Here is an 18,783-nt window from a genome sequence, read left to right as displayed (position 1 = left end):
CAGTTCAAAATGCATAACTTGTTGTTTGGTGTAGAGCCAAAGCGGACACAAATCAATTCTGTGAGTAGGCCTACTTCCCTAATGTATATAGCTTTGAGCTTATTCTATTAGATCCAATCAATCAATAAAAATGTGATTGCAGAAACGGGTGGTATCATTCGATATACTGCAAAACCACAGTCTTTAGTATTTTTGTAAAAGAATGTGTACCATTTGTAAGAGCCATTTCGATGAGGTTGTTCACTGTATGTGCCATAGGGTCTCGCTGTCCAAATCCCTATGGCACAGGTATTTAAGGCTGGGTTTGTCACCTGATATGGTGTGTCTGACCCGGGAGGGCAAATGGTTTTTGACCGCATTGAGGCGAGTGTGAAAACTATGGAATGTTTGTTATTGAATGAATGGACCTCTACTGCAATAAATGGATCATAGAATTCTGTACCTGAATACAAAGCTATCTTTTCCTTATTTGAACATAACAAAGGAACGGTATTGTATTATCACAGTAAGAGCATCAACCAAGTCATGCCAGGGAGTTAAGCCACCCCAGGAAGCTTACGTTTTGGGCTAAAGCTCCTACACCATTATTGACCCTTAATACATATCACATAAACTAGTCCTGGTAACAATGTAGGCATTTATGTAAGAAAAGTTGCAAGAATCTCAATTCAGTTTTTGAGCACCCAAGTTTCTTCTTAAAGACGTTTTTTCGAGTCTTGAGTTGTTTTTGATTGATTGTGATTATAAATGATAACAGATGTGTCTACGTTAGTTAAAAATAATCAGGATTTGACATTGTCGTGTCATATTTGTGTGACACTCACCAATATGATCCAATAGACTTGTTTGGAAAGAAGATCTTTTGGCATGTTAGGCAGGTGTGTACGTGTTGTAATTTTTGTTGGTGTGATGACTGACCTTGGCTCCAGTTCTTGGCTGGCGGTGCAGTGGGTGGAGAGTAATGTTGAATTTATCCCTGGAACTGCAGGGCTGGACTTGCTTCTCTCTATATATAACCCTGAGCTTCCTTACACTCCCGCCTTGCTCAGTGTCTCTCAGGGACTCTCAGCCTGCTCTCCCTCTGCGGCCTCCTACTTTGTGCTGACCAGCCTAAGCACTGACAACAACCAAGAACCATGGCGCAGCAACAGCAGATTAGGTATGAACCTGCTCTTTCCATCAGGACAATGGGCAATGAATTGCCTGCTCGATGGGCAATTAAGAAATAAAGCTTGCTGATTATTTAACTCCATTTATGTCTTGTAAATTGTTATAGTTAGCCTTCTGTTTCTCAAAAGCTAACCTGGCAAACCATTGAAGCTTTAGGATTTGTACTTCCTCCTAGACATATGTGTATGTTTTATATTACTGCGTCGTCGAGTTATTTTTGGAAACGCATATTCCCAGAGGCAGTCACATTATACTCAGTTCAGTTGCAATGCTAAGGCCTAACATACAGTGTACAGTATACAGACACACTTTAAAGTAAACAAATATTAAAGTAAAACATTATTTTCCAGAGGAGATGAAGTCCCTTATTATGTGTTTTAGAAGACCACCCATTGTACTGCTTAAGGTTTCAGTAGGTTTTGCTCTCTGACATTGCAACACCTTTTACTCCACTTAAGAAAAGGAATGATTGTAATGCACATGTCTGTTTTGACTTGTACTTTAACAGCCTCCCAGCCAAACTGATCAATGGAGGGATTGCAGGCATGGTAGGAGTCACCTGTGTGTTTCCAATTGACCTGGCCAAGACCCGCCTGCAGAACCAACGCAGCGGGCAACAACTTTACAAGAACATGTATGGAAAAAACCCCTGCCCTTTTCCTTGATTTGGAATTGTCTCACTTAAATGCACACAAATACTGTACTTCCACTATGTATTTATTTATAAACACCTTTCAGTTGTATCCTTACTGGAAGATGTTTTTCCGATTAGATTGTTTTTTTCTGAGAATCAAGCCTCAGAAACTGAGCCCAGCAAAGACTGGTGGACCCAAGTTAAATCTAGATGATCAGTTTTTAGTCATTCCTTTTTGTGAATTATAATCAATATCGTTTGACAACCATTGCGTTGTGTAAAATCTTTTTTCACATCCAGTTCTCATTTCCAATAGCAGTTTTAGTTTTCGTTTTATACTCTGTCATGTTATACATAGAAATTAACTGTTTCCTACAAATGATTTGCAAAATATGGAGTCCTGTTTGTTTTCTTTCTTTGTTCAGGATGGACTGCCTTATAAAGACAGTTAGATCTGAAGGCTACTTTGGCATGTACAGAGGTAAGACTAATCACATTGTTCATAACATGCTGAACTTTCCATGATATCTGTGTAGGCTCTCTGATACACTTCAATTGGCGTGTGGCCTAAACTGGAATCTAATATGTCTACCAAAAAGAGAAAATGCTTTTTCGCTTTTTTTTTTTTCATCCTGTCATGTCAGTAGGTTACTGGTTCATTTTATAAGGCAGTGACCACATAAGCACATCTTAGACATATTATCCCTTAAATAAACCATACTTTATCCTATTGACATCTGTGATGTGGTATAATTCATTTTGCAGACATCTTTCTTTATACTAATATTTCATTTCAATTACGTAAGTTGACACCACTTGTTGCAGGTGCTGCAGTAAATCTCACCCTGGTGACCCCAGAGAAGGCCATCAAGCTAGCTGCTAATGACTTCTTCCGCCACCAGTTGAGCAAAGACGGGTGAGTTGTAGCACTGAATAAGGCAGACCTCTGTATTGCCATGTTCGTTTGTTTTTGGCAACATCCTTGGTTTTACCAACATCCATGTCTCATGCCTTCATCAGCAAGTTGACAGTGTTCAAGGAGATGTTGGCAGGATGCTGTGCAGGAATGTGTCAGGTGATTATCACCACACCCATGGAGATGCTCAAGATCCAGTTGCAGGATGCTGGAAGGCTAGGTAACTAAGGAAATCAACAAAAAAGAGGATCAAATAATGCATGTGTGATGTTCTTTTAATACCCGGTTAATAACAGTTATAATATGCATTTCTCCTGTATCTGCCAGCGGCCCAGCAGAGGGGGATGCCTTGTGTCGTATCCGCTCTGAAAATGGGTGGGACCAGTCCTGTTCTTAGCCGTTCCTACAACACCAGCCCTGCGCCTCAAATCATGCGAGTGTCTGCCACACAGATCACCAGAGAGCTGCTGAGGACAAAAGGAGTAACAGGACTGTACAGGGGACTCGGAGCAACATTGATGAGGTGAGCTGGAGTTTCATGCTTGCTTTTGCTCAAACTTTTTTTCCTGTTTGGTCTGCTTTTACCTTGATGTGGTGAACATGCTTTTTTTGTTGCATTTTCAGGGACATCCCATTCTCCGTCGTGTACTTCCCTCTTTTTGCACATCTGCACCAGCTCGGCCGGCATTCCGCTGAAGACCCTGCTGTGCCCTTTTATTGGTCCTTCATGTCTGGATGCCTAGCTGGATGCATTGCTGCTGTCACTGTCAGCCCTTGTGATGGTGAGTCATCCTATGCAGATATCTGGTTGCCAAATTTCTTTTAAAATTGTTAGTAACGTTTTGTATCAATCATCAACTAATATGCTGTCTTTCACTTGTGCAGTGGTCAAGACAAGGCTACAGTCACTCAAAAAAGGAGCTAATGAGGAAACCTACAATGGCGTGGTGGACTGTATCAGGTAAATGCCTTTCCTTCTCCAGGGTTTGCATGAACGGAACAGGCGGAATTTTCGTTGACCCTGCACTTTTTCTTCCATTGCAGAAAGATCCTGATAAAGGAAGGTCCCGGAGCGTTCCTCAAGGGAGCAAGTTGCCGGGCGCTTGTTATTGCCCCACTCTTTGGAATTGCACAGGTTATGTACTTTGTTGGAGTTGGAGAGTTCCTGCTAGGGTGCACACCCTACAACATCTACTCTGCATAAACAAGCTGTTTACTAGTCTTTCTGCAACCTCATTAAATTACAGGCAGCTATGCCCTGGCATAGCCATGGACCCAGCTCTCTGTTACTGTGTACCTTCTTTATTGTTGGAGGCTGTTAAAAGTTAAATGGATCTGAAAGATGCCATTTAACCTCAAACTGGTTTAAAATGATGCCTTTAGCTTGCCTGCTTGTATGGCCTTCAGTGGAGCTTATTACAAAAACAGAAAGGCTTTCTTCACTGACAATCTTGACGGTCCAATATTGACCACCTATTCAATTGGATCAGAGTTGACTCCAGTCTTTTGCCCTTTACTTTAACCCTCACCCGGATATCCCCTTCAACTGTCTTATCTTAGAGACACGTGTGATGGCTGTAGCACAGTGTTACAAAAGAGACCTTACGATGCAAGGGAGCTCATACTAGGTAAAAACAAAGGCAGAATATTGAAACATGACTTGAATAGACTGAATCCTGTTTTAAAGGGTTTCATGTGGAACCAGTAGGACATACAGAATCCTACGTAATATTACTTTGTTACAATGAAAGAGAGATTTACTATACTTTTGGAATTTTTTTTCTATTCTCTTGGTCACAATCTTAACAAGTGCTTTTTAGTTTTATTGTTGCTAATAATTGTGGTCGAGGTGTTTGGGTTCTTTGCAGAACATTTTTGGCAATCTTTCTGTGGATGCCAACACAACACTGTTTTGTAACATACACGTTTGCACTCCATGGCTCAATAAGGCTTCATGCAATCAACTAGGGAGACCTGTTTGTTTCTTCGAGTAGTACTTTATATGGTGGCAAACTAGTAAATGATGGATATAACTTTATTTACTCCTGTGCTTTTGGGACCAAGTCTTCTGGGAAAGGTGCAAAATGAACTTCATATAGCCACTTACTTTTAGTTGACTGTGGTTGTCTGTTACCGGTCAGGTTGTTCCAGTCACGCTGGAAAAAGGCCTGGGGCAAAGTACTTTTAACAGTTTGTATCATTTGTAAATAGCTATCCTGTTTATTTTATTTTTTTGAACTGTGAAAAGCTAAACTCGAATTGAGAGCAGGTTGAAAATATTTCAACCAGTTGAAGATAATTATTTATTACTTTTTTATTTATTTGCATATGTAAATACAGATTATTAAATGCTGAATAAATGTTTATGAATTCAGTCTCTACATTTGTTGTGTGAATGTGTGTAGCCTGAAGAATTGCATATTTAATCACGTATTCTCAGGTAGGGCTGTTGGAAGTGGCAACAGTTTGTAATACTGTGTAATACTTGTTCTGTGATGTTACACATAAGCATTACTGCAAGGGGATATGTTTATGGCAGTAAAAATGCTTGTGCTGCAGTGTTGGGGTAACTCTATCCTGGGGAACGAGTGGAGCCTCTGCTACATCCCACACATTTTCAGCTGTCCCTGAAGCTCAAGTGCAGAAAGGTGAAACTCTGACACCAAACTCAAGCGACCAAACCTGGAAACATATTTAATAACACGGTATATTAAATACATCTGGTAAGGAATATAAAATAATTTTAGGAAGTAATACATATTTCATTTGGATATGTGCAATTTCAATCCTCTCAAGATGCATTGAAGAAGTACTTAAATAATAATCAGTGATGACTTTCTTTGAAATCACATGATTTGTCCTAAATGCAGACCTACAACTACATTTACAATCTACAAATAAAGCATATACTTTGTTTGCTGAGGGGATATGGTTCTAGTCTATGTTTTATAGCAAATAATTGAGACTAAAGTGCGAAGTAGACATTTCAGGACCTAAAAGTGTATGGATTCCTGTAACTAGAATATTTTAAGGGCCAAAACACATGCAGCTAATGGAGTATGTGACCGATGCTGTGTGTGTAATGGTGTCTGAGGCTTTGATTTCATGTATTAGAGATTTCTTTGATGCTAAGGGGTGTAACAAGGTTATTAAATATAGAAAATCCCATGCAAAGCTACTTATCTGAGATATACATGCAAGTATAAATGACACACAAGAAACAGTGTAGAATTTAAAGGCTTTATTAAACTTCATACACATATCTTCCTGAGAAGCCTGGAATGGTATTAAAATAAATTAACACACAATCAACTAAAAGAAGGCTTGACTTCTTGTACTTTCTTTTCACGTTATATCTCCAGATTTGCTCCAAAAATACAACTGAGAAACACAGCAACAGCTTTTTGGATTGAGTTGCACTAAACTGTTCCAAGTTAACCTTATTTTAACTCCAGAGAAAGTTACTCTGTTGTGTGTCTTCGCTCAGAATGAACACCGCCTGCTGGAGTGGTAAGCAAGCCTTTGGTGTCTCATCTCTTGTGTCTCGTTACACTCAATTGTAAAAGAAATGACCAGGGCTTGTGTTCCACACAGATTGATCAGAGGCTTTTGAAATAGTTGGCAGATCAATTGTTGCTTTTACCACTTCAGCTCTCTTGGCTGAAAAGACACTTTTGAGTGTGACACTTTAAGACAGACCACAATAATAATGGCAAGTCTAATGTGTGTGACAATTCCTTGCGGTCCAGCTCCACAAACATTTTTACACTTTGCTAAGATGTTTTGCTACGTTCAGACATCAAGATGTTCTAAAATAGCTCATCTTCAAAGAAAGGCACATTTAGAAGTTTGACTAATGCAAACATGGTCATAACTACATAAACAATGTACAACTACTGCAAGCTTCTGTCTACACACAGCATGTTAAATAGTATCTATCACATCAACCACAAATAATGTACAACTACAAGAAAACTTATATTTACATACCAGAGTCCAAATATAAAACCTACAGAATCAACAGCGGCCCGATGAACCTGCATGAATGGAAGTGATTCCAGGTTGGGCATGTCTGTCCGACTATCATATCTGCTGAGGTTGATGAGTTAGAGGAATGCAGAGGGTATTGCTCAGATTTTTGTTGTTGTGGGCGGTGCACTTTTAAAGGCACAGGGGGAAAAAAGATGGAGGTGTCGAGAGATCAAAGACCTGGTTTGGATATGCACATTTCTTCGGCCCAACTGGTTGTTCTCAGTTGACCAACTAGAATATATTTAGCCTGTAAACATCTCCAAATGAACCTTCTGACATACAGTCATCAACAGCGACTCAGAGATACCCTCTTATGTAAGAGAGTGTATAAATACAAGGGAGTTTTCCTTTTGGTGTTTAGTTTAGTTTGTGTGTGATTTAGATTTTCAATGTACTGTTCCTAATGCTGCAGGCAGCTTTTTAAAATTAATTTCAGTTTAATAAGACGTGTAAAACTTGCTTGTGTTGTGTAATGAACAACATACTGGCATTGTTTAAATAAAAAAAAATTAAGTATGCATGAATTGTAAAAGACTTGAATGTGTATAGGCATATAGTTGCCTAAAAGAATAGATATAAATGATACATATTCACTTTCTTTCAAAGATTAGGATATCGAGACCACTCCTACGTTTGTTAAGTAAATATAAAGCTACAGCCTGTTGTAGTACCTGAGTTAAGTTAACCATAGCATAAAGACAATAGAGCCTTGTTTCCGTTATTTGTGGTCATCTAACCAACTCTGGGCTGCAGCCGAGATTGACCAACATTGACATTGTGCTATCAATCAGCTAATCAAACTCATAGCAAGAACGTGAATAAGCATCTTTTTTAACTATTCCTTTAATATAATGACTGTGTTTCTAGAAACAATCGGGTTTGATCGTACAGTTTACAGATACTGTATGTGTAGGAGTAAGAGCGCTAGGCCTGCATGATGGATGCTTTCCCAACACATTCATTGGCCATTCCCTCTCTTGACACCACGCTCTGATTCCACCAATCAGGATTTTCTTACCTACGAGACAGATAAACACAGATAAGCAAACTCAGCTGCTTTCACCTCAGATTGCTCTCCCTGTGCTACAGTTTCCCACAACCAAGGGGTCAGTGTCAAGGCTGTGTGAAAAAGCATTGACACTACTGTGACAGTATGTGGGTTAAAAAGTGTAACGTTTGCCAAATGGCCATGAGGAAAAACAATTTGACAGATTGTCCGGTCATGAAATCATGCTGCTCCCACTGGATATGTGGACTAAGTCTTATCTGAATGTGTTGAAGGAAGAGCATGTTACTTGGCTTGTGACTGCAAATAAAGAAATAAGAGAGCTGGTTTAGGCATCACAGTGGAAAGGATTTGACATAATCTAATTACTGCCTGGGTCCCTGGATTGACAAATGTTGTCATTTGATCTGAAGGCTGTACAGTCTTTCGGGGCAGGAAGGGCAGAGGTCACACTTAGATGACCTCCCTGCTGTTGCGAATGGCACAACAGAGCACCATACTGAAGATCATCCCAATAATCTGTTAAAAGGAAACAGACTTTTAATAAAATCTTTTTCTCTCACAGTGAGTATGTGTTTGTGTGTGCTTCTTCTCAGATCATAACTCACCATGACTCCAGCGATGCCAATGCCCACGTATCCAATGATGTAGAGTTTAGTGTTGAAAAACTCCTCAATGCCTGTCTCACAGTCCTGCAGACCAAAGATAGGGTCAAGTTATTGAACCAGAATAATTATTGTGGCATTGCGTCTCATTCACTAGACAGCAAAGCAAGAGAATTCAATATCCGCTTTATCTTTGGTGAACTTACCTTAGTATCTTTTGTGGGGTCAAGGCAGGGGTTTTCTGCGGTTCCACAACAGTTCAGCTTAAATTGGGAAGAAAACCAAAATATGATCGGTGTAGGCATAAGCAAATATCTTTTGTATTTTGTAAATATTTTTTCTAATTATGCATCTGTTCCACTTGTAGTCACCCTAACATTTGATTTTTGTACTTACTACTTTCTGGTATGAGATGATCAATGTGCCGTTAATGTTTTCATTGTAGTTGGTTGTGTAGAAAGTCTGGACATCTTTGATAATCTATGTGAGAGGGGACAAGTAAATTACATAGTGCCATTAAGATTCATCAAACTGGAAGCATGACTCAAGCTGTGAAATATGAAATGCTTCATGCCTTGTCTTTGTTCAGGAATCCAAACACCCCTGCTGCCACCTCAGCACAGAAGATGATCAACAGACAGGTGAAGAACTAAACAAAAGCATTAAAACAGACAATAAATTGGTTAAATATAAATTAACGTTATAAAAGTTATTAAAGGTTCCAACTATCTGTCTAACATAACAGCATTTCAGTTAAGTTGCTGCTGTTGTGGGTTATATGCATTGTACTCACTGAACCCAGCAGGCATTGAGATTCCCGAACAGCTCCACAGCAGCCAAAAAAACCAACTAACATCACCAGACTGCCAGCACCGATCAGGATATACACACCTGAAGGAATAGGGAAAAGTGATGCAATTGTAAACATTGAAACGGAAATAAGGCCGTCAGTCATGAGGCAAACAAGCATTGTAATAACTTTTGATGATGAAAATTTGATACCTCCTATTCACCAACACATTTCAGACCTTCCAGCTCAAAATATCTTCAAAAGTGATTTAATTCCCCGCTACATCTCTGTTTATATGCTCAGCTTTTCCCAGCTTGTTCTTCTGACTATTGTAATTAACAGAAGCACCAGCAGAGGGCAGCATAGAGCTATGAGTGTAAGATAAAGCAGTCACTATCTGGACTGCCAAGTACAAAAGCTCAGACAGTGGAATTTTATACTTCAGACTGCACTCTTCCGGTGTTTGGTGCATAGATCTTTTTTTCTAGGAGTGAACAAACTTATATTGCCTTTTAATTGTGCCCTAATGGGAGATTATTTGTTGTTGTTGTTGTTGTTGTTGTTGTTGTTGTTGTTAAGAGTCTGTTTTAGGGGGAGCTCCTTAGATGCCCTGATGTCCCATTAAACTTCTCATTAGGAAAGGTACATCATTATGGAGTTAATTTCCTCCATACATCATGGGTAGGTCTGCGGGGAGGAAATTCAACAACAATTGGGTCCACCACTCATACAGGTTGGGTCAGTTGCCAGGCGACAGCTCAGCAGAAATGGAGTGAGATAGTTCGAGTCAGCTCCCAGGTGACCCAGGCTCAGGAGGGAACAAGACTCACAGGATCCCAATGTGTCAACAAAGAGATTTTATATGCTATAATAATTAATTTGGGCGTGTTGTTCTTTTGTTGTTAGACAGGACAATTTAATTACTTCCTGAAGGTGTCAAGCAATCATGCTGATCAGCTTTTAACTCATCGCAGCTGGGAACAAGAAATGCTGCTGCACTCACATACTTGGCTTTTACAGCAGAAAAACGACAACATCTCTTAGTCTGTAGCTGTTTTTCATCTTTTCAGAGTATGTTATTTCAAAGCTCAGAAAACTTTTATGTGGGATTGACGCCATGGAAACTAGGCATAGCAACAGCTGAGCACTCTCACTGTCAAAGCCATGTGTTGCACTCTCCGAGGACCTGACAGAAGCCACCCATCCTATGTCAAACCACATGGAAATCTGAGCCTTAGTTCTTACTAACCACACACACACACACACACACACACACACACACACACACACACACACACACACACACACACACACACACACACACACACACACACACACACACACACACAGACTCACACACACACACACACACACACACACACACACACACACACACACACACACACACACACACACACACACACACACACACACACACACATAATAAAATAACTTTATAGTTCTACAGGATTTTGTTGTAAAAAAAAAACCTCTCAAAACGTATTTACAATTACTCAACCTTATCAGTCCCTAACAAGCTTCAAAGAAGGAAATAAAGTGCCGATCGGGGGTAGGGTATAGTTCAGACTAAAATAACTGAATGTATTTTAAGCTTAAGACAGGATACCGTGATCAGAGAGAGGATGTAGAAGGGTAGTCAGCTTAACACATTTCTTGCAGTCATTTAATTTGACATGTTTGTTTTGCTGCAGATCTTTGCCATAGATCCCCATCTGTTCCTGTGACTGCCCTCTTCCATAATGCCTTTTCAACAGTCCCAACACTCACTGTCTCCTCCTCCATCCCTCTTTCCATCTGGGCAGGTTCACTGATTGAAAGGTGTTTAGCAGCCCTGTGGTTTCCCTCATGCATTTATGCTCTATGGCAGTCATTTCCTGTTATACACTCATCACCAGCTCAAAAGAAGCAAGCACATGCCTAATAATCCAAACCTCAAAAGCATTAGAGCATGTTGCATTTGGGTATTAAACCACACATTTAAATATATTAGGACACCAATCAAAGTATGGCAATTACACTATCTTGCAATCTCACAAAGACTTGTGTACAAGCAAGTCTGTGGTAGGAATACTAGCTCTGACATAGAGAGTGACATGTATTTATACGCAAAAAGATTTGCACTGAAATATTTCAATACAAACACATTTTCAGACTGAGAAATGTTGCTATGTGTATGTCTCAACTCTAGCATATAAAAAAACATGTTATTTTAAGATTTGAAAAGATACCACGGAATCAAAATGTGATGTTTTTAATGCTGCATATATATAAAAAAATGTCTTTCCATGACCCATTTAAAGTGGTTGCTGCGTAATGTAACAGAATATAATCACAAATATAACCATTCCTTTCAGCACATGTAATAACTCAATAGCCTTGTGTTGAACGTATACAGCTTATTGTTGCACACCTACACTGTGTATACATTAAGATAACCTTGGATGCACTTTGGTACTTACCAATGAAGAAAGTGTCTGGAGCCTTATCACCATTGAGAAGAGAAACAGTTTCTGGGTCAAAACGCAGCCAAAGTCCCACTGCCAGAACAAAGGATCCCATCAACTGCAGGAAGAGAGGAGAGAAACAATTGGAATACGATTTTGCTACAAATCACTTAGTATTTCAGAAAAAAAGCAAAAACAAAGACAAGCACTTTCAAATACAGGACCTCTGTAGGAAACCCAGAGTCCTGTGCTTCTGAGACTCATGCCGGCATTGACTTTTACCAAACTCTTATAAATACCAACTGTTGATTAAAATGCCTTGTTGGTGAAGACAACCCTGATTACAGCCAGTATCTAACAAGTAGAAAACGGGTTTTTGTTATTTTATAATGAACCTGTGTGTCTTATCATTTAGATCCTGCCTTGATCTGACGTCATTGCTGTAAATTGGTTTCAGCATTCACTTACAAAGCAAAAATCTTCTCATCACTAACAAAACAGTAGTACAGCATGATCGTCTGGCCTTTGGAGGGCTTGCACTTTTTCCAGATGAATAACGCTATGATGTTGTGGAGTTTCCTCTCCTAACCCCTAGAAGTATATTGAGTATCTCAATAAGAGCAAGTTAGGATATTTATCTAATATTTATTATATATATTTGCTTTGTGGTTGGATCCTTTAAGAGCTCTAAACCAATACAATTAATGCAAATGTAAGTTATGTATCTTTCAATTTTGAAACACCCATTAGCAATTTCTGGCGCCCACAGGAAGATAATGACTCACTTGTCTGTGGGCAGCAGATTGGCACCTTGAGCTTGAACAGGCTCTCCTGTTTGTTTGGAAATGTGGTTCGATGTTGCTCATACTTTCCTTCATCTAAACCACCATCTGCATACATTGAACCAAATCATACGCCCTCCCTCTTGCATAAAGCAAACTCACTGCAGCAAACAACTTCTATTATCTCAGTCGTCAGAGCTACTAAAAGAAAAGTCTTTGTTATCTGAGATCTGAGATGCTCTCAAGGGCAGAGTCTGTGAGTGCTCCACTGACAGATCAATACTGAGAGGTTTAAAAGATCACAGCGCCCTGCCCCCTGAGGAATATCCAAACTAAAAACCTTTCCACAAAACAGTGTCATCTGTGTGTGTGTGTGTGTGTGTGTGTGTGTGTGTGTGTGTGTGTGTGTGTGTGTGTGTGTGTGTGTGTGTGTGTGTGTGTCTGCATGGTTTGTGTGCATGTTTGTGTGTGTGTGTGTGTGTGTGTGTGTGTGTGTGTGTGTGTGTGTGTCTGCATGGTTTGTGTGCATGTGTGTGTGTGTGTGTGTGTGTGTGTGTGTCTGCATGGTTTGTGTGCATGTTTGTGTGTGTGTGTGTGTGTGTGTGTGTGTGTGTGTGTGTGTGTGTGTGTGTGTGTGTGTGTGTGTGTGTGTGTGTGTGTGTGTGTGCCCGCACAGACAAATTAAATGATTTGTCTAAATGGAGGGTATTTAGGAGTGCTTGTCACATGATCTCTGTCTGTCCTAGAGCTCAGAGTTTAGGTAGAATGCTGTTCTGTTTGTTGTTTTTGTTTCTATGTCCTAAGGCTCTGTTAAGTGAATTTATTTAGAAAAACTAACCCTGTTGCCAAGTTGAGACAATAACAAACTTTTCCACGTCTGTGTTTTAATTTTACTTTGCCAAATCCCCTGTGCCTTTTTTCTGGTATTGATATTTCTCTTGTTTCACTTCTTTCATTATGTATGCTCTCATCTTCACTGACTGTTCTCCTCCTCCACTAAAAGTTCACAGGTTATATTTTATGTTGTTGGTCTGAAGTGAAGCCAATAGCTCAGTAGTAAAGCATCTGAATTAGACAGGAGATGGGAAGCCTGATTCCTCCCAAAATGAGGATTTAGTGTCATGCGTGGTGATGTATGGGACAGCTGGGCTCTCAGGGTTTCAGGATTATCAGGTCCAAAGTGATAAAGCATGGGGAAGTGAAGGCCGCAGATATGTAGATCTACTGAACCAGGCTGGACAGGTGTGGAGAAGGGCTCTGGATCTGTTTAAACCCTGGTATTTGTCTGAACATCAGTGAAAACTGCTGCCCACTGGATCATGCTGATATACACACAATGCTAAGCGCCAGTGTTGTCCGAAGTAGGGGTGTCGTTGGTATTGGTATTGATTATAATACAAAATAAATGAAATCCTTATATTATGTTTATATTACACATTTGATAATATTGTAAAACTTCCAAGTGGCTTCATTATAGGCTCCATATCTTTCTTTTTGTACGCTTTTGAACATTTATGGTTAGAAACTGTCATTCCTTTGCCAAAAAAGAGACAAAACACACATAAACAAAGTAATCTGATTTGAATTGTATTTTATATAAACATAAAGATAATATTGTTATTGTTGATTGAGGTTATTAGTGATGAAAGAGGAGCAGGTGGTTGTTTTCCGTATGAAAAGAGCCCAGACCTCAATCAAACCTCATTTCTATTATGGTTTCATCTGAAAGCCTTTTCAAAATCAGATGCATAGATGGATACCACACAGAAAGCTCTCCTTTTAGAACAGGGGGGCCACATCCAAAGCTGACATGCTAAGTACGTTCTCAACTGTGGCACTCATGACTATCCCAAAGGTCCCATTAACCCCCTCACTGCTTATAAACCCCCCTGAATAACCCCCCCCTCACACACACACACACACACACACACACACACACACACACACACACACACACACACACACACACACACACACACACACACACACACACACACACACACACACACACACACACACACACACACACACACACACACACACACACACACACAACCACCACCACTTTGTCTGCCATCATTACCTTGTCTATCACCATACACACCCCTCCCAACCACCGAAAAAATAACCATCCCGCCCCTTTACTTGTATCCCATGTATCCCCCTCCTACCCCACCTCATCTCGCATCCCTCCCTCACAACCTCACCCAAAGGACAAAGACCCTCTGTCTCCCTGTGACTATACGTTCTGGCGCACAATAGGAGGGAAACAAACAGATATAATGAAAAAGAAAATGAAGGAGGGAAAGGAAAGAGAGAATAGGTTGTTAGCGGACCCATCATCCTTTCTCTTTGCCGGACAGATGCAACTTATTCAGAGACAAAGACCCAACATGTGTCTTACATTCATTGAGTATAGCATTATTTTCTCAGATTTGGAATTGAGTATAGCAAAATACGTCCTCTCTCTTTCCTTACAGCTTTGGGGTCTTTGTATGTCTTGATACTTCTATTTAGGGATATAAATCCCACTCTCAACGATTTATTAAGGTTTTTACAGTAAGAAGGCCTACTTTCTGCAGTTAAATCGTGTTTTTGTGAGGGGAATTTCCACAAAAACAAGGGCTGAGCTGACAGGGCCGTGGTCTTGGTCAGAGACAGTTTGTGGCATTAGCTACCCACTTTCTAGGTTAGATTTTATTTTTGGTTTAAAGAAGTAGTCATAAATTAAAGAAAAAGCAGTATATGAAAGCAAAACATCTGTGAAACATCACTTTAAAAGCAGCAGTAATTGGTTAGTTTGTCAGAAAATAGGCTTCTTCCAAGCATATGTTTGGAAAAACAGATGCAAGAGCACATTTAAAATTGATGGGCAGAAGGAAAGTGTAAATGGGAGGGAGATAATTATGGGTGGAGTAAATCCTATTGTATTCTGCCCAAGGGCAAGGGTGGGGGAGTATGGTGGCATACACCAACATCACAAAACAGACAGAAATGTGTTTGGAGGGCTGAACATCTGAATATGTGACACTAATATTGATATCATAGTTGAACAACTGTTCAAAATAAATATTTCTCTAAGCTCAATTCAGTATGTAAAATAATTTCTTACAATAGAGACAATCACATTGTTAATCCTTTTTTCAAACATACTGATCTTAATTTATTGCATTAATATTTTGTATTCCATCCTTTTCCTTAAGTTTAGATTCATCTTTGCTGCCATACTTTGGCATTATGCTCACAACAAAGAGCAGCAGTGAGGTTAAATGTTTACTGAACTAACTGCACATTTGAGATATTGTTTTATTATTTGGTTAGTGGACACAACTGAAGAGTCTAAGAAACATTCTATTGAAATGAACACATGTTTTCCAGCTAACACCAGATGACAAGGAAAAAAACTGGAGGAACATTTGTGGGGAATACACTTCTTGTTGCCCCACAATGTTTATCTCACAGGCTTAATCTTTGACTAAATAGGGCAGTCAGTGAGCTAAAGCACACAAACACAGGCCGGACACGCCAGCAAAGTATTGATGTGCTGGTATTCCCTGCTATCAGTGAATATATACAAGAGCTTGGCCTGCATTATGTTAATGACAGTTGTATTGGAGCCCTGCAGGAATTTTACTACATCATGTTGCTGTGACACAGAGTCTGAGAAGTCTATAAACACAGAGCCACTTTGTCCGTATTGATTGATGATCATGTTTAGGGTGTCAAATGAGGATAATAGTTGTATGAAGCACATCATCATTCAAGTAAAAACAACTGTTTAAAGTGTGTGAGTGTCAGCATGTCTCACAACGCTCTTCTGGTGACAACATTTGGTGTCCAAGAGAAAAGCCGCTGGCCTGTCGCTGCTCTACTGTCCACTCAGGGCACATTGGGGGGATTTGAAGGGAAACACATCTTCCCCTCCTCCACAAAAACTCTTCTCATCATCATTCACTCCAAAATCAACAGAGGGGGCCATAGCCCAGGGAGGGATTGGGACGAAGGCAGGGTGATTACTGTTCATTTGTAGTGGTAATTCGTATGCAGCAAGCACCAAAAACTGTAAGGAGCATCCACAGGTATTTCTGTGATGCTGTTTGATGTGTAACACAGAGACATAACATATCAACAGTATAAGCAGCTATCCTCATACTGATCTGACTTTCTATCTTTATCTGGGTCAGCTGTCCCTCTATTGCCATGTGAGCGCGCACACGCACATGAAGATCCCTTTCAATCTCCCAATGACCCTTTTCTCTCCCATCCCTGTGTTTTTCTTGAACATGTCTATCAGGCAGTCACAAATCCTCTTTCCGCGCTTGTCTGACATCTTTCTCATCTTCACCCCTCTGTCTCTGCACGTGTCCACACTCAGACGTATTAAAAAATGAGATTTCAGCCACACCCATCCTGGATGAGGATAGAACAGCTTAATAATGGGGCTGCTGCGTTCAGGGCTTCATAAGGCTCTGCTGCTTAGGCAGGCAGGAGCAGCAGACTGAAGTTATGCTATTGTCCTGATGTCACAATGGATCCTTTCACGCTGCACTCAGCGCCTGATCCACTCCACAGATGCTTGTTGGAAAATCTCTCTCTCACACACACAAAGGAGCGTACCCTCCGAAGAGTGAAAACAATGGAACACATATCCCAAACTGCACTTTTACACACACTAATATTGTACAGCAGACATTAAAGGAGTGTTCATTTACAGAATACACTATAAATGAACTTTAACAAGGATGTCAGGGTTTATGAAGGCACATGTGCAATTCATGTGCACAGGAAACACACACACCACGCACTCACACATTTCACATCCACCTGACAGTTTGTCTTGAGTAAAGAATTATTCTCTTGTGCTTTCCTCTCAGAACCCAAGTGTTCCGTTTCTTTATTTAGAAGGAGAAGCAGTTGTGGGATCATGTGCCCCAAGGTGATTGTAACTTCAGTGTCTCAATCAGCCCTGCAGCTCTGCTTGTTAATGGAGCTTCGTGACGCAGGGAACCAACTGCTGAGTTTGTTTTCCATACTGTCTCTCAATCTCTCTCCAACTTTCTGTCTTTTCATTCAGTCTTCCTTTCAAAAACAGGCTTACCCGGGAAAAAGGGGGGGGCGGGTTTTTCCTCTGTGGAAAATCTGATTTGTGCCCACTGAGCCAAAACTAAAAACCTCCGAGTGTCAACCTTTCCACGCCACGCAGAGCAAACCCACGTCCGACAGAATAGAAATCATGCACACATGATGAATACGAGAACTGAGAACAATTTAGGATTGTTTGTTAAAATAACACGTGGATGTGAAGGTCAGCTGTGCAGAGCAGAGAGAGTATCACTGGTGCACTTGCTCCATTTACGCGCATCCCATCGCTACCATCGCCGAACATTCACTTACCCAGAATATAAAGTTGAACACGAACAAAAGGTATTTCACACACTTCATTCCTCCTTCCACCTTCGACATTTTGGCTGGATATGTCCTTTATCCTTTATCCCCGCAAAAACGCTCTGACGGTTGTACTGGGTCCGGGCACTGAGACAATAATAACGGTCCACTCGGTTACAGCACAAGTTCATCAAAAAGCTCCGTCACGGTAGTCCCCCCCCCCCCCCCACCCCCTTTCTATCTCTCTCTCTCTCTTTCTCTCTCGCTCTCTCACGCACGTATGCGCGCGCACACACACACACCGCAGGATCCGCTTAGACTCTTTCCAGACCGCCCCTTTCAACAATGCAGAGGGGGGGGGGGGGGGGGGGGGGGGGGGGGGCTGAAGGGGGGACCGTGACTGCACGATGAGAGCTTGGCAAAAGTGTTGTTTTCCCTTTAAACAGAGTTATTACTTAACTATAAGCTGATAAAACCTTTTTGTTCAGAAAGCAATTGAATGAGAGGTAAATGGTAAGGTCTTGCCAGGAAAAAAATAAGTGCAAACTTTTGTATTGAATAAATACCATACTTTTCTTAAGTTCTGTGTCAATGCTGATTGTTATTGTTTGCGTTATTAGACATGCTTATCTCTTTGACTACACACACACACACACACACACACACACACACACACACACACACACACACACACACACACACACACACACACACACACACACACACACACACACACACACACACACACACACACACGAACAGACAAACACTAAGGCTAGGAAATAGACGTCTGTATACCACATAAATGATTCATAGATGAGTACAATTCCCACACAATTGCCATTGCTGCACTGACTCTTTTAACATTAGGACTGTACCTATCTGAAAAGTTAACTGTGGAAATTGCTAAGGAGGAAGTATCTGAAGATACATTTGCAGTTTCCTATAGTGGTGAACTTTGCCACCATAAGTAACCTGTTTTTACAAATAAAGAGGAA

At 40.5% G+C, this 18,783-nt stretch overlaps 2 protein-coding genes across 2 annotated transcripts; one reads left to right on the top strand and one right to left on the bottom strand.

Moving 5' to 3' along the window:
- Positions 1 to 1,027: 1,027 nt before the first annotated feature.
- Positions 1,028 to 5,094, top strand: LOC134863080 (mitochondrial glutamate carrier 1-like). Its single transcript, XM_063881355.1, has 9 exons — positions 1,028 to 1,159; positions 1,679 to 1,804; positions 2,230 to 2,285; positions 2,630 to 2,720; positions 2,825 to 2,940; positions 3,048 to 3,243; positions 3,345 to 3,502; positions 3,606 to 3,681; positions 3,765 to 5,094. The coding sequence occupies exons 1-9, from the start codon at positions 1,137 to 1,139 to the stop codon at positions 3,922 to 3,924; spliced, it is 1,002 nt and encodes a 333-aa protein (XP_063737425.1). The 5' UTR covers positions 1,028 to 1,136; the 3' UTR covers positions 3,925 to 5,094.
- An 852-nt stretch (positions 5,095 to 5,946) lies between these two features.
- On the bottom strand, positions 5,947 to 18,003 carry LOC134863089 (tetraspanin-2-like). Its single transcript, XM_063881363.1, has 8 exons — positions 17,795 to 18,003; positions 11,634 to 11,736; positions 9,157 to 9,254; positions 8,938 to 9,012; positions 8,760 to 8,843; positions 8,570 to 8,626; positions 8,367 to 8,450; positions 5,947 to 8,277 (listed from the first exon to the last, which is right to left on the bottom strand). Exons 1-8 carry the CDS (start codon positions 17,861 to 17,863, stop codon positions 8,212 to 8,214), a joined length of 636 nt encoding a protein of 211 aa, XP_063737433.1. The 5' UTR covers positions 17,864 to 18,003; the 3' UTR covers positions 5,947 to 8,211.
- Positions 18,004 to 18,783: the final 780 nt, after the last annotated feature.

This window comes from Eleginops maclovinus, chromosome 1, assembly GCF_036324505.1.
Source record: "Eleginops maclovinus isolate JMC-PN-2008 ecotype Puerto Natales chromosome 1, JC_Emac_rtc_rv5, whole genome shotgun sequence".
In the NCBI taxonomy this organism is placed as follows: Eukaryota; Metazoa; Chordata; class Actinopteri; order Perciformes; family Eleginopidae; genus Eleginops; species Eleginops maclovinus.
This window is presented reverse-complemented; position numbering and strand designations above follow the sequence as displayed.

Excerpts from the sequence above, each read along its gene's own strand:
- LOC134863080 (XM_063881355.1), top strand. The coding sequence starts at position 1,137 with ATGGCGCAGCAACAGCAGATTAG. Across the intron at positions 1,805-2,229 it reads CAACAACTTTACAAGAACAT|GATGGACTGCCTTATAAAGA; the intron begins GTATGGAAAAAA and ends TTCTTTGTTCAG. Across the intron at positions 2,286-2,629 it reads CTACTTTGGCATGTACAGAG|GTGCTGCAGTAAATCTCACC; the intron begins GTAAGACTAATC and ends CACTTGTTGCAG.
- LOC134863089 (XM_063881363.1), bottom strand. The coding sequence starts at position 17,863 with ATGTCGAAGGTGGAAGGAGGAATGAAGTGTGTGAAATACCTTTTGTTC. Across the intron at positions 11,737-17,794 it reads TGTTCAACTTTATATTCTGG|TTGATGGGATCCTTTGTTCT; the intron begins GTAAGTGAATGT and ends CTCTTCCTGCAG. Across the intron at positions 8,627-8,759 it reads TCATCTCATACCAGAAAGTA|CTGAACTGTTGTGGAACCGC; the intron begins GTAAGTACAAAA and ends TCCCAATTTAAG.